The 14,938-nt window shown below is 46.4% G+C and overlaps 1 protein-coding gene across 2 annotated transcripts in view; it reads right to left on the bottom strand.

The window, feature by feature from the left end:
- Positions 1-12,775, bottom strand: part of RGMA (repulsive guidance molecule BMP co-receptor a) — a 49,095-nt gene extending 36,320 nt beyond the window's left edge. The window contains exon 1 of one of the 2 annotated variants that reach the window (XM_017875231.1): positions 12,473-12,775. In XM_017875231.1, the coding sequence (XP_017730720.1) occupies positions 12,473-12,486 (14 nt within the window). In that variant the 5' untranslated portion in view covers positions 12,487-12,775. The remainder of the gene's footprint in view (positions 1-12,472) is intronic. The other variant, XM_017875232.1, reaches the window with a different exon arrangement.
- Between the last annotated feature and the right edge of the window lie 2,163 nt (positions 12,776-14,938).

Here is a 14,938-nt window from a genome sequence, read left to right as displayed (position 1 = left end):
ACATATATTCAGGACCTGAGGCAGGCTAGACTTTGGGGGATAAATAAGACAGTCCCTATTTCTGAATTGCTGGTAGAAACAGATAATAGAGAAAAATGAGTGCTAAAGGAGAGGTGAGGAGTGAATGACCTTTACCAAAAAAGGTGGTGTTTTTCAAAATAATGGCTAACATTTTGACGTATTTTTACATTGTGTCAGGTGCCAGCTAAGTACTTTACATTTCTAGAAACTTTCAGCTAAGGAAGGTTCTATTATCATCCTCATTTTGCAGATGAAGAAACTGAGGCTGGGAATGCTTAAGCACTCACCCAATAAATGGCTGATAAATGCCACGCCAAGCATGCTGCACTCCATGCTTGGCGTGCTGTGTGTGCCATTCATTCCAATGGTGGTGAGCAAGTCCGCACCGGGCTTAAAGTCAAGGCGAGGCAGATTACTTAACAATCACTTTCAATAAAGCATAACACAGACTCTGACAGGGGAGACACAGAACACAGGTGCCAGGGGCCTCCAGCCCAGTTTGGGGTGCAGGGAGGGGAAAGGAGATTTCCCAGTGTAGGAGTGTGCCGGGGGAGTTGATGGGTAAGGGAGGGGATGGCAGGGAGAAAACTCCAGGCAGAAGGAACACCCAGCATGCCAGAACAAGGTGTGTTTTGCCTGAGGATCTGCAAAGGCTGAAGTGCAGCTGTAGAAGGAAGAGGTGAAGCTGGAGAAACAGAGCAAAGAGCTTGGGGGAGCCTGTGAAGCACCCGGGAGCCCAACCCAAAGCCTCAACAGGGGGAGGGATTTCTTCTTTTGGGAGACCACTGTGGGAGATGTAAAAAGATTAGAGTTGTCCAGGCCCTACTCCAAAGCAGCAAAATCTGAATCTCTGGGGGGTAGTGCCTGGGCATCAGCATTTTAAAGGAGCTCCCCTAGGTGACTCATGTCTAGGGGAATAGCTGGGTTTGTAAGTTCTATCAGTCTCGGGCCCATGTCCTCCTTGCTGCTGGCAGGTGCACAAAAGACCCAGGTCAGTCAGTTTCTGCCCCTTGGGATTAAAGTCAAGGCAAGACATATAACCTAACAATTACTTTCAATAAAAGTGATTGCAAGTGACTCGAGCTGGACCAATCAGAACCTTTCTTGAGATTGTTGCTACAGAAGAAGCTTCAGTTCTGATCCGATTCCAACATAGGATGGGCTTAGGGCAGCAATCTTGTGGGACGGTGAGTGTTTGAGTGTTAGTAGTTGAGGCAGCATTTGAGGACCTGACATACTCTGTGTGTGTGTGTGTGTGTGTGTGTGTGTGTGTGTGTGTGCGCGCGCGCTGCCCTGTCGCCCAGGAGGCTGGAGCACAATGGTACGATCTCGGCTCACTGCAACCTCCGCCTCCTGGGTTCAAGCAATTCTTGTGTCTTAGCCTCCCGAGCAGCTGGGATTACAGGCATGTGCCACCACACCCAGCCAATTTTTGTACTTTTAGTAGAGACAGGGTTTCACCATGTTAGCCAGGCTGGCCTCAAACTCCTGGGCTCAAGTAATCTGCCTGTCTCTGCCTCACAAAGTGCTGGGATTCTAGGTATGAGCCGCTGTGCCCAGCTGACACTTTGTTTTTACTTAAGTTGTACTTTATCGGGTGAGCTTTTCGGGGAATGATGAAGGTTTTATTTAGGCTAACCCTCCCCAAGCCACTCTTCAGCATGTGACTCCCTTGCAGCTCTTTCCTCAGCTCTTGTGAACTACTCTAGTACCTCTTCCAGCTATGGAAGCTGAGAAAAATTCCTTATTTTGCTGAAACTAGTTTGATCTAGATTTCTCTCACTAACAGATTCCCGTCTAATATGGAGGAAATGACCCAACGCTGGTCCCAGGTATTGTTGCCAACCTCGCAAGCATAGGGATATGTTACCAATGGCTCTTAATCCACCATTCACTTACTGACCAAGAATTTGACATTTCTTTAGTAACCGCTCATTCCCCCATGTCCCAAAAAATGTTTGTCCAGACCATGTCTTGAGGAACTGAGTTGCCTCAGTTTACAGCTCAGAGTATGGGAACAGATCCTTATTTTTAATTTATCCCTCAAATTCCTCTTTCAAATTTTAACGGCCACCCTGGAGTCTGTTCATCTCAGATTTGATGAATCAGTACTTGTTCTCTCTCTCCACAACCTTCAAGGTTTTATAGACTTTGATCATATCACCTTTCTGGCTTCATCTTTCCACACTAAAACCCTTAAGGTACAAAGCAGCCCGGCCTCTTACGAAGAACTTCAGGTGATGACATTGCTCACCTTCTGCAGTTGTGAGATATTTTTCTCAAGGGGAAGAGAATACAACTGCTAGGTTTGGGTAGAGACCAGGTAGAATACTATTTTTCGCTTGTTTTCTAACATAATTTCTGATAGTATTTTAGCTTTTTCTGAACACTTGGTCCTGAGTGGCCTGTAGCAAACAAACATTTTGCAAAGACCCCAAGGATCCTCTTCTGTGGCTATAAACAGACTGGACAAAGTCCATTTTCTTGTAATTTGGATTATGTTCTCATAAATGCATTAACAGACTTGCGCCTGCAAAAGCTTAATATGCATGTTCTTGCTAACTCCTAAGCTCATCCTGCAGTTAATCACCATTTGTTTGCCATCTCTGCATAGCCTTCATTTCATCCCAAAGCCTGGAACCATCTGAGCTTTGTCTCCTTCAGATAATCCATGTAAATTTAAACTAAGTCTGGGTGCACCCGCGATCCTGGGGGATCCTCACTGTTAATAATTCTTCATCCAGAAAAGTACCTGTTTATCCTATTTTTTATTTCTTGTCTCCAAGGATAATTCTGACCCATGGCAATTTCCCCGCACATGCTGGAGAGACTTGCTATTGTAAATGACCTTTGGGGTGGAACTTTGTCAGAAGGAATTTTTAAAGTCTAAACAGAATTCATCCTGGGTTTCTCCCTCGTCTCCAGGCCTGTTTCTGACTCCTTAAAGAATGTTAATAGATTGGTTGGGTTTCATGTTCTTTTTAGAAAACATATTGTGCTTCGTTCAGCTAGCTGAGACTTTCTAAAGTGTGCTTCACAATAATACTTTTTAGTATATATTCTGCAAAAGTGGCTATTTAAAATGACCCTTCTGACCGGGTGCAGTGGCTCACACCTGTGATCCCAGCATTTTGGGAGGCCGAGGCAGGCGGATTACCTGATGTCAGGAATTTGAGACCAGCCTGGCCAACGTGGTGAAACCCCCTTTTTACTAAAAATACAATAATTAGCCAGGCATGGCGGTGGGCACCTGTAACCCCAGCTACTTCAGAGTCTGAGGCAGGAGAATCACTTGAACCCAGGAGGCAGAGGTTGCAGTGAGCGGAGATCCTGCCACTGTACTCCAGCTTGGGCAACAGAGTGAGACTGTTGCAAAAATAAATAAATAAATAAATAAATAAATAAATAAAAATAATAAATAAATAAATAAATAAAGACCCTTCTCAGGTAGGGTGGACTCCCCTTGTGGGCAGGAGGCACAGTGTGTATGCCTGTGGATACAGGCGCCACATGGGAGGATCACTGCACATTTCGGCTATGGGGATGTTGCTGCCATCTTCATTATCTGAGGCTTCCTTTCTCTCTGTACAAAGAATATCACCCGAGCTTTCATGCTGCTTCCCTCACCATGAGGGACTTTATTCTCGGTAATTAAGACACAATTACCAAGAAGAACAAAACTACCAAAATTTAAAAGTTTACCAAAATTAAAATTTTCATTTAAAAAATTAAACTAAAATTTTTAATTAAAAAATTACCAAATATTAACAAGTACTGGATTTTATTCCAATATTTTAATGGGTTTTTAATTTTTTTTTTGAGACAAAGTCTTGCTCTGTTGCCCAGGCTGGAGTAGCGTGGCACAATCACGGCTCACTGCTGCCTCAACCTCCGGGGTTCAAGCGATCCTTCCTCCTCAGCCTCCTGAGGGGCTGGGACCACAGGTACACATGCCACCATGCCTGGGTCATTCTTTGGTATTTTTTGTGGAGATGGGGTTTTTGGCACATTCACCCAAACTTACACTGCAGAAGGTAAGTAACCTGCTTGAGGTCACCCAGCAGGCTTGGTGACAGAGTGAGGTTTGGGCAGGTCTCGGTGACTCCCAGCTGCCAGATCACCTCTGATGAGATCACAGCTGTTCCTCAGGCATGGGGCTTTTCATTTTTTCTCTGCCTCTACTAACCCTACTCCATCCTCTTGCTCTGAACAGAAGCAAGGACTCCCTCTGTGCTCCTTCTGACCTCTGCTGCCCCAGGCTCAGTTCAGGCGGGGCTGGGCTAGAGCCTTCCTGCTGGTCGGCCAGCGCCGCCTTTCTGTGGTATTTGGATGTGACTCTCTTTCCTTCTTTCATACCTGTCCTTCTTGACTTCCTGTATTCTCAGTAACCTCCTGGAGCAGTCATGTTTCTTTTCTCCCTACTTCTCCCCTTTCTTCTTACTGGGACTATAAACTGGGGTACAACTACACTTTCTTAATGAAAGTCTCCCCCTGACCACTGCTTTCTTCTTAAAACTCTTGTCTGAGCCTTCCTATCACACCTACTATCTGGTCTCCAAGTCTGCACATTCTTCTGCCTGCAAAACCCAGTACAAAAGCAACAGTATTTATGAACTGCTTAATTGTCAGTGTTGAGATGGAAAGCTTCAAGACACTGCCAGTGAATACAGGGAAAGACAGAGACCTGGGATTTGGGGTGGTCCTAACTCCAACTGTGTGGCAGCATGCCCTGTCCTATCTTCGGCCCCTCAGCTTCTCAATCTGCAGAATCACAGCCTGGCTGCCCCAGGAGATCTCCAAGCTCCAGAGTCCTGTTTCCAGGGATCCAGTGAATTGATACTGGCTCTGTAACTAACTAGCCTTGCCCACACCTGATTGTGAGGAGCCATTCTGAGGCCTCATCTGTAACACTTCTAAAGTCCCCAAGTGAAAATGTGGCCAAGCATGTAGGAAATGTCATTTGAAGAGTGACATTTTTATGTTTTAATGTCAGCATGAAATTCAGCAATAATCACCAACAATACTATGGTATACCTGAAACCACACCTTAGAAACATTTAGCAACCGCCTGAGGTTTGAAAGCAGCTTTTGGGTATGCATACACAAGACATACCAGGTTCCCATAAAAGAGAACAGACCGCACAGGGCTTATGTCTCCCCATTCCAGTAAGTTCTAGGGAGAAGAACTGGCTTGGAACCATTTATCCACCAAATGGCAACTGTCTGAACCGACAGTGAGTCTGTGTCTCTCTCTCAACCAACAGAAGGCTGGAGTATTTGGATTAATGAATAATTTAGTGCCAAGCACAAATACCATAGACATTTAGCAATAGGAACAGATAACCAAGTTGTTCATCAAATTCAACACTGTTTAGAATGGCTAAGCAAAGCTGAAATAGAGACAATTCCCAGCTGATGGGAGGTGGGGAAAAGTGCCAATCCAGAAAGAAGAACAAATATGTCACCTTATGTGACATCTCTTCCACCATCGTTTTTCTTTCTTAAATTTGTCAGAGGCTAAGGGAATTTCTTCACTTTACATTACAGAGGTAAAATAGTATGCTGGGCCAGGAACATGTAGTCTGAAAACAGACTTTCTAGATCTCAGTTATTTCATCTGTAAGATAGGGATATATTTGCAGATCAATCAAAAGATTGTTGTGAGGATTAAATGAGTTAATACAGTAAAAACCCACTTAGAACAGATGCCTGGCATAGAGTAAGTGTTGATAAGTAGTTGCCAATATTCTTTTTATATCATGGATAGGAACTATTGTTTGGATTAAAATTATGTGCCAGATTCTGCTAGAGCCTTTGTATGTATAGGATCTTGGGGGAGCTCTGCAGAATTCTGCAAGGACTCATGGATAACCTTGACTTCTAGGTGGGTTTTAAGTTCATTTCAGTTATACTTGAGGCCTAATGAGCACCTACTAGAAAAAGCTCCCCCATATAATCACAGTGTTGTCATCTTAACTATGCAATGGGCACAGCCGTTTCCATTTCACAAATGAGACAGACTCATTTGTAAGTCTGGTCTAAGGACCATAAATACAAGTAGCCGTGCAGAGGCTTAAACCCAGGTTTTGAGATGCCAAGTGCAGTGTTTTTCCCACCAAACTACAGCTGCTTCTCATCTTCACTCATGGTTTATTTATTTCTGTCAGTCCAATAATATGCCCCACATGTAGAATGACGGATCATGCATTAGAAATGGGAATATGTTTAGGGATATACTGTTTTCCAGACATTAACAAAATACAAAACGTTTTAAGAAGAGAAAATTTCCGTGAACAATCTCCCCCATCCATCCTAAAGACTTAAGAAATTGAAATAATTAGATTATGGAATTTTTTTGTCTTTCTTTTGGATGGTGACATTTTTTAGATCACGTATGCATAGAGTACTTGCCTAGACTTAGCCTTCGAATGCGAGTTAAATAGACTTACTTAAACAACAGGAAGATATTTAGGTAAACTTATCTACAGTATCAATTTATTGGAGTTCTTTCAGTTCACAAGCCACTCACAGCACATCTCAAGTTTTAAGCCAGATGGGCTTCTTGCCTTTAGAGACTGGTCACTGACCCAGAAAGGGAGGGCCTGCGCACCATCTTGGCTTGGGTTTGCCTTGTTCTTGCTGACTCCTGGCTGAGGCTCACAGGGCCAGTATGTTCTCCACCAGGCCTGAAGTCAGTAGACCCTGCCAACAGCATCCATTTACTCATGAAGAAATCAGACACCTGGAGCTTAGGGATCTACTTGCTCAAAATGCTCCTTATCAGAGAGAAGTAATACCAACTTAAAACCCTCATAGCATGGAAGAAGGTGGCAGTTAGCTTTTTTTGTCATATGATCTTGGAATACCCAAAGACACAAAACCAAATCCAAGTGTTTCAGGAAAGCAAGAGAAGCTTTTTTTTTTTTTTTTTTTTTTTTTTTTAAAGACAAGGTCTCACTCTATCATCCAGGCTGGAGTGCAATGGCATGGTCATTGCTCACTGCAACCTCCACCTCCAAGGTTCAAGTGATCCTCCCACCTCAGCCCCTCAAGTAGCTGGGACCACAGGTGCACGCCACTATGTCTGGCTAATTTTTGTATTTTTAGTAGAGACCGGGTTTCACCACGTTGGCCAGGCTGGTCTCAAACTCCTGAGCTCAAACAGTCAGCCAACCTCGGCCTCCCAAAGTGCTGGAATTATAAATGTGAGCCACCACGCCCAGTCAAGAGAAGCATTTTGAAATCAGTATTCTGAAATCTGAATGTCAGACTATTTTAGTTGCACTGACTGATATATAACAAAATAAATATAAAACAAAATAAACTCACAGGAGCCTCATGTTCAGAGGCAAAAATGACCTGTCCAAATTCAGCAGTGAGGAGTTATTAGCAGGGTTGGACTTGGGAGGGAATGCCATCATAATGTCTACAGGTAAGCCCAGCCTCTAAGCTTTGCTTCTCTTTTTGCTTTGCTTCCCTTGTATCAATAAATGGGAGCCCACATGGGAAAATGCAATTGCACAAAAAAATCTATTTATTATTTACACTTTACCTCTTTGCATAAAGGATATTAAACCAAAATGTAAATGAAAGCACATTAGACACCAAAACTTCCAAACAAATGTTAATTATTATTTTCAAGGTACCAATTATTTTGAGGAAACCCTGTAACTTTTTATGATTCTAAGAATGAAACGGGCATTTCTGTGTGCTCTGACAACCACAAAAAACCCTGTGTGGAAGAAGAGAGAGTCCAGTGGTTATGTTCTTGCAAGGGCAATCTGTTCTTCAGGCTGCCACTGTCAGTGCTGAAAATGCACACTGGCAGCACATTTCTAAGTGACTGAGAGGGCCCCAGCATTTGTCCAGGAGACGTTTTTGAGCAAGCCTCTTTTAGACGAGCATTTGAACAGGCAGAATGGTATTCCTGCAAGGCAAAATTCATCAGCAAGGTCTTCTATTCTTACAAGCTTATAAGTGGGTCAGACTTCGATAGAGAGAACCAAACTTTGTGAAAGCACCTCAAACAATCAGATCTCAAAGTTTGTTTGTTTTTTTTTTTGGAGATGGAGTCTGGCTGTGTTGCCCAGGCTGGAGTGCAGTGGCACGATCCTGGTTCAGCGCAACCTCCGCCTCCCGTGTTCAAGTGATTCTCCTCTCTCAGCCACCGGAGGAGCTGGGACTACAGTCATGTGCCACCACACCTGGCCAATTTTTACACTTTTAGTAGAGATGGGGATTCACCATGTTGGCCAGGCTGGTCTTGAACTCCTGACCTCAAGTGATCTGCCCGCCTTGGCCTCCCAAAGTGCTGGGATTACAGGAGTGAGCCACCATGCCTGGCTATCTCAGGGATTTTGAATAGACAATCTGGAGAGGAGACACACATGGTGCAGATGAGTTGAGAAAGGTATGAAAGTCTAATAGTGGAGTGAATCCTAAAGAAGAGTATGCACTGTGGCTGACAAGACTAGTCATGTGAGGGATGTGTGGGGGCCTTCAGGGGTAGGTATATGTATGTTGCATGCTTCCACCTAATCTTGTTTAAAGACATCAAGGAGAAAATCCTTCAACATACCTACAGAGGATAAAAATGGGTTGCATCCATCTTCAAGAATAAAATAGTTACCAAAATTCTTACTGAGATATTAGGCAGAATATCTCTGTTTACAAGGACAGAAGAATGGAACACTACCAGGAAACAGAGCAAACTCTTCCTGTCAGCCAGGGCAAGATGCTACAAAGACCTTGGTCTTAAGAGTCCATGAAGATGAAAAAATGAAATATAAGGAGAAGCCACAACAGATGATAACTACTAAAATGTCCTGCCAAGACAGAAGTCAATGAATTTTGAGGCATTTTTACTCACACCCGCTGACCTCTGTTTTGGCCCACAGAGGACATAGCACCTATGGGAATTGGCCTCCTTTGACCAGATAGTTGACAGAGTCTTTAAACTTTCTGCCTAATTTTCAGGCTCTGGCAAATTGAGTATTTTGCTTTCTGAAAGTTTTTCATCTTGTAGCACTGCTTTAAACAAGCAATTGAAAAACTGAGAAAAGTAAATCCAACCAGCAATTCTGTAGTCACTCTCTGCATAAACTGTTTGCTACACTTCCATTATTTACTGTAGTAATCTGGACATAATCATTTCATAAGCTGGGTAGGTACATAGCACATTTTTATGTTAGTTACCAGTGACTTAAAAATTTTTATACGAGGTTACAAAAGTCATTTGCATTTATTTTGTCAATTTCTGCCCCAATTTGAAAATTCCTTCTTCTTCCTGCCCTAAGAATTGTAAAGTTTCATATCTCACTAAGGCATTCTTGCCTCCTGACCCCTGGGTTCTAACATGATATAGCACTTCTACTCACAGGACAGACCTGGCTAGGAAACTGGGTATCCTTTCAATACAGTTCATTTGTTCATCTGTCACCAAGGAAACTGACTTCTGCCTGGCCTTGTATGCATACTTGAGTAAGGCAATCCTTAATTTTTTCCACTGCCTTATTCATTGCTCCTTTATAGCTCTGTTGCTAAGAGAGGCTGAAACTGAGCAGTCATCTGCTCAAAATAAGAAAAAGAGGAGCCTGTCTTTTGGATAGGCTGGATACCAAACAGGTGGGGAAACCTGGAGCTTCCCTTCTTCAGGCTAAATTTATGTTCAGTTAAGTTTGTTGAATGCTAAATAATAGAAGCAACATCATTCTCTAAAAGAGCCACAGGAACACCACAGACACTTAAAAGTTAAGTAAACTTACCTTTGGGATATTATAAGTCATGTTCTAGAATAATTACCTGTAAGGAGTAGTGTCATTTCATTTTACAGAACTAACAGATTCCAATTAGCCTGCACTGCTTTCAGATAATCCTTGTATGTTTTTGCTCAATTGCACTCGGATACGTCCTGCCTCTTTCCCTGGATGGCAGGCTTCTTGATGGATTGGTGACCATGCCTTCTTTCATGTCTATACTGCATGCTTCAAGGCAGGAACAAATTTTGCAACCATACTTGGTAAAAACAAGCGCTAGAACTTAAGTCATTTGGTAGCAAGGTTGCAGGCGGAAAAAAGCACTTTAGAAACACAGAACCCTGGCCATATCCCTTCTGCTTTCTGGCCATCAGTTTCTTCTGAGAAACTGAAAATACTAGCGCCCGTTCCTGCCTGCTTCCTGGGAGCAGCAAGCATCCCTGGGAGAATGGCTGAAAAACTCCCTGTCCCAATGTCAGGGATGCTCAGTCCCTATTTATTTCATTTTTCAACTGCTCATCTAAGAATTCTTGTGTTTGGCTTCTCACAGGGCTGCCGAAGAGCAAAGGGATTGTATTAAACAGGAGATTCTTGTGCCTTCATTCTCTATTATTACATACACTGGGAAGCAGCAAGTCATACCTTGGGAGAGGTTTGTAAAAAGAGAAAGCAGACAGAGATTTCTTAGCAAAAGTCAAAGGTGCTCTCCTTGAATGAGATGCCAAGCTATTCTAAGACCCTGCTTGTCACAAGTCCCATGATGAAATAAATACTTGCCAACGAAGACACAGTTTGAGACAGCATGAGGGGGCAGACCAGCCACCCACCATTTCATATGTCTATTGGAGAGTGTAAGCACCTGTTTGACACCTGGGAGGGAAATAATGGAAGCAGGATGCTTGAAAAAAGGAGGCTAAGATCTCTTTCACTACTACCACAGCCCAGAGAGTCTCAAGGGGGTACTACAGTAGACCACTACACTGCTCTACAAGGGGCCAGGGTGCCCTTCAGAACAGGGTGAACCCAGCTCACTGATAATATATTATCTGGCCTGGAAGGTGGCAGCAAAAACCAGCCACAGAGAACGTGGAGCCCGCCCTGGATGTGTAGGTGCCCCACCCAGACAGAGCCTTTGTCTGCAGGACTTGCCATCCAGCCACGTCTGCCCCAATTGTTAACTGGAGATCATGTCCCTGTAAAGAGGGCTTGCTTGTCACTTGTGGTAACAGCAAGAAACCCCTTCTTTGTATGTGAAAAAAAAAAAAAAAAAAGCCAGTTTGGGTACACTATTCTGTTCCTGTACAGATGGGCAGGAGGCCCTCTCCCAGTTCTCCTCCTGCTGCCCTTCAGAGCACAGTTACTCTCTTTCCCAGGGGTCATGGCTTAAAATCCACCCAAGAAATCACCTGTTTGTGATGCACAGGAGAAGAGAGGGTTGTGAATTGATTTTCAAGATCTCTGCACCAGATGCCCGAGGAAGGGGCATCTTCTTGCAGCAGTTAACATTTTATGTTATGTTTTTGCTGGAAGAGTCTAAAACCAGGGGGAGAAGGTGATGGAGCTCCCTTAGGTGACAGCATGCCACTCAACACGACCCGTAATTTCGTCCTCTGAGCTCAATGTGCTAAGCATGGGACGTCAGGGCTTCTTCCTGGTACCGTTGATACTCGAGAGCGCTACTGTAGCCTCTAACCTGGAGGCGAGGGCTGTTTCCCACCTCCCCACCTTGCGCAGGAGACTCCTTTGAGAACACACAACTTCGCAGCCTAAGAGGAATGCACAGCTCACCACTTCCGCTAGATGGCGCTACTTCCCCTACTCCGCCCGCAAGACACCGAATTCATAAAATAAATACAACCAAACACCTCCCAAAACCACACCACATAATAGCAGCTCACAGGCTCCCATCAAAATCTCAATCTGGGAGAACTGATTCCAACTCTGAGCAAGTCTAATACAATTACATTAATAAGATACAATTCCGAATTGCACCCGAGCGTCCCCCACACCGGCCCTCCCATTAAATACACCTGTCTCCTTGCCCAGGCTTCTACCCCTGGGTTAAGCTGCGGCGCGAGCCGGCGCTGAATCGTCGCCGTGCCCACCCGTCCACTTAGGAACGCCGGGGCGGCTTGGCAATGGGCACCCTCGGCCCTAAACCCAAAGTCCGCACTTTCCCGTACGCCGGCGCGCCCAGGCAAAGGGTCGCCGGGACGCGAGCCCACGCGGTGCACTGCGCCGACGTCCCCGAGGGCAGGAGCTCGCCAGGCAGCTCCTCAGCTGGGCGTCGAGCGGGAGGCGGGGGCCCGGGCGGCGCGGGCCAATGGGGGTTCACGGCAGGACAACCGGGTGGCCGGCTCAGTCCCGGGCTCCGCGAGCCCGGCGGAGGGAGGGAGCTCCCAGCCCGCACACGGTGTAAGGGACGTGTGCCGGGTCTGCCCAACCACGCGCGCTGGCGGCTGCCCGGGGTTAGAGTATTTTAGGAAAAAAGAAGAAACACCAAACCACAAAAACTTTCCTGCTGCCAACAGCTAAAGCGATCGAGGCGCGCAGCAAAGCTCCAAATGTGGGCAAGATGAGAGCAAGATGAGACGCGGGGCTGGGGAAGACCAAAGCAGCGCCGTGGTCCCGGCAAGCGTCGGCGGCGCCTCGGAGATGTCAGAACCGGGACCGCCCGGCTCCCGACCCGCGCTTACCTTGGCGGCTGCATGAGCCCCTGCAGCCCGCGGGGGGTGGCGCTGGCGGGGCTGCGGGAGAAGAGGGGGTGTTGGGGCGCCGCTCGTCTGCCCCGGGGCAAGGTGGGAGGGGCTCTGCTGGCGCTGGTCCCCGCCGCCCCGGCCGGCTCAGCAGCGGCCCGGGGCGCGCCTCCTGCTCCCGGGCTGCATGCCTGCGAGCGCCTGGAGGAGCCGGCCCGGGAGCGAACGGCCACTGCTTCCCCGGCCCAGCGGCTCGGGCGGCGCAGCCAGCCGCTCGGGAGACAACGCAGAGTGGGGCGGCCGGCGCCAGCCCTCCCTCGCCCGCCCCCGCCAGCCGCACCGAGCCGAGCGTCGCTGAGGTTTCGTTTTTTGCGCGCCGAGGGGAGGCGGCCGGCGCCGGGCTGCGGGCGGGCGCGCGCGGCGGGGCCGCAGCGGCAGGGAGGGGCGGGAAGGAGCGGGGTGCAGGCCCACGTTGCCCCGCCCCGCCGCGGCCCCACCCTCCCGCATCAGGACCGGCTGGGTGGGTGCGGAGTGAGCCAGCCGCCAAGTCAGGACTCCTTGAATGCTCGGGTTACAGGGCGCGGGCCGCAAGTGCGGCCACCCCCCGGGGCGCCACCAACTTTCCGAATGCCCCGCAGGGTTGCGGTGGAGCGCACAGCGTCCTTCAAGGGGTGTTCCTCTGAGATTTCTGGAGAAGGCGGTTACATCCAAGACAAATGCTGTTGCGCTCTGCGGAGACGCACCTTTGTTCTATAGAGATTTTGTTGTTGTTTAAGAATCTTCTTGAAAAACCTTAATACATATGTATTACATGCTAACACACGAATACATTCTTGCGTAGAATTTTACATAACTCAGGAGTGTCTAGAGTGAAAAGAAGACCGTATCGCACTCCCTCCCACGGCCGCGGCTCCCCGGGAGTAACCTTCCGTCAGGGTGTGCTCCGCCGCGGTTCTTTCCAGGCTCTGCGCTTTTACATGCACATGCACAGATTGCGAGTGGAATCTCCTGGGCTTTTCAAAAGAATGTTTTCAACATTCAGCGCATGCACACAGTGGCGAGAACACGGCCACGTCGGCAGGAGTAAATCCCCAGAGGCTTCGGGAGCCCAGGGAAGGACCCTTGCTGTGAAACAGCAAAGAGCCATCCAATCGCCATGTGTGGATCTGAAACCCCAGCTGGAGCGTGAAGTCGGTCTGGTTACACAGCTCAGGCCCAAATTAGCACTGCACGGTTAGAGAGATTTGCCCGTACATTCTAGACAGGGTTATGACCTTCCTCTTCTTACAGAACAAACTGTCTTGAATTTTGATATGATGAGAACTCTGGATTTGCAAAATGAAAAGGTATCGTCCGCATTAAAACACGATCGTTATTTATGCGTGTGGTCTTGAGAGATGTGGTTTTAACTCAATATTCTCCGTTTTATTTGTCAAATGTATTTGGATAATCTATAGCTGGGATATAAATAAAATTAAGTGGTTTAGCAGGAAGGGATTGGGTATGGGTTTCTAGAATTAGCTCTGACCTTAGGCAAGTCATCTAGCTCTGCTGGGCCTCAGTTTCCTCATTTATGAATAGTAGGGTGTGTGTGTGTGTGAGAGAGAGAGAGATCTTCCTGCCCTAACATTCTGTGCCCTAACATTCAGTGAATAACCAATTTCTTCATCATCATCTTTCATAGCTCAGCTCCAACATCTTCCCTATCCTCTCATCCTCTAGGGAGTCCTCACATCCGTGCCTTTCCTTCCTAACACTGAGCTCACTCTGTAATTATGCGCTCATTAGATTGACCTTTCCTTACGTGTTGGCCTCTCCCACCATACCATAAGCATCATGAGGGCAGGAACCAGGACTCCTTGGGGTCATCATTGCATTCCTAGCACTTAGTATGGTGCCTGGCACACTACAAGAATATCTGAATGACTGTCATCCAGATAATAGATTTCTTACTGTTATTCCAAATTGCCTGGCATTTTTAAAAGGTCTATAAGTGGAAACGTGTCTTTTTAAAATGAGGCCTTTGGAAAGTACACAGCAGGCTTTTCCCATGGTGGGGGACAAACAATCCGCTGTCTAGATAAGGACAGACAATTCTCAGCTCAACCAAGGGCTGTGGAGGCGGCCAGTAAGTGTTTACCTTGATGAGTGCAGGCAACCGGGGAGGAGACAAGGAATATTAATGCTACTCATTAAGTACTTGATTAAGTTGGAACTCTGCATAGGCAGTTGGAATACACAGAGTGCTCAGGTTTAAATGAAGCCGTGAGGTGTGTTTAGGGTGCAAATTAACAAACACACATGCTTTCAACCAACAGTCTAGAAACATTCCTTATATAAAGCTCCAGGGTGTCATTGTCTTTCTTTACTGCAAAGGGCCTGGATTCCTTAGTATGAACAGGAAACAGGCTAACCTAGATTCAAGAGTTTTTTTTTTTTTTTTTTTTTTTTTTTTTTTTTTTTTTT

The sequence above is a fragment of the Rhinopithecus bieti genome, unplaced genomic scaffold (genome assembly GCF_001698545.2).
Source record: "Rhinopithecus bieti isolate Rb0 unplaced genomic scaffold, ASM169854v2 scaffold_9696, whole genome shotgun sequence".
Lineage (NCBI taxonomy): Eukaryota > Metazoa > Chordata > Mammalia > Primates > Cercopithecidae > Rhinopithecus > Rhinopithecus bieti.
Note: the sequence above shows the minus strand (reverse complement) of the source record. Positions and strands in the feature narration are given on the sequence as shown.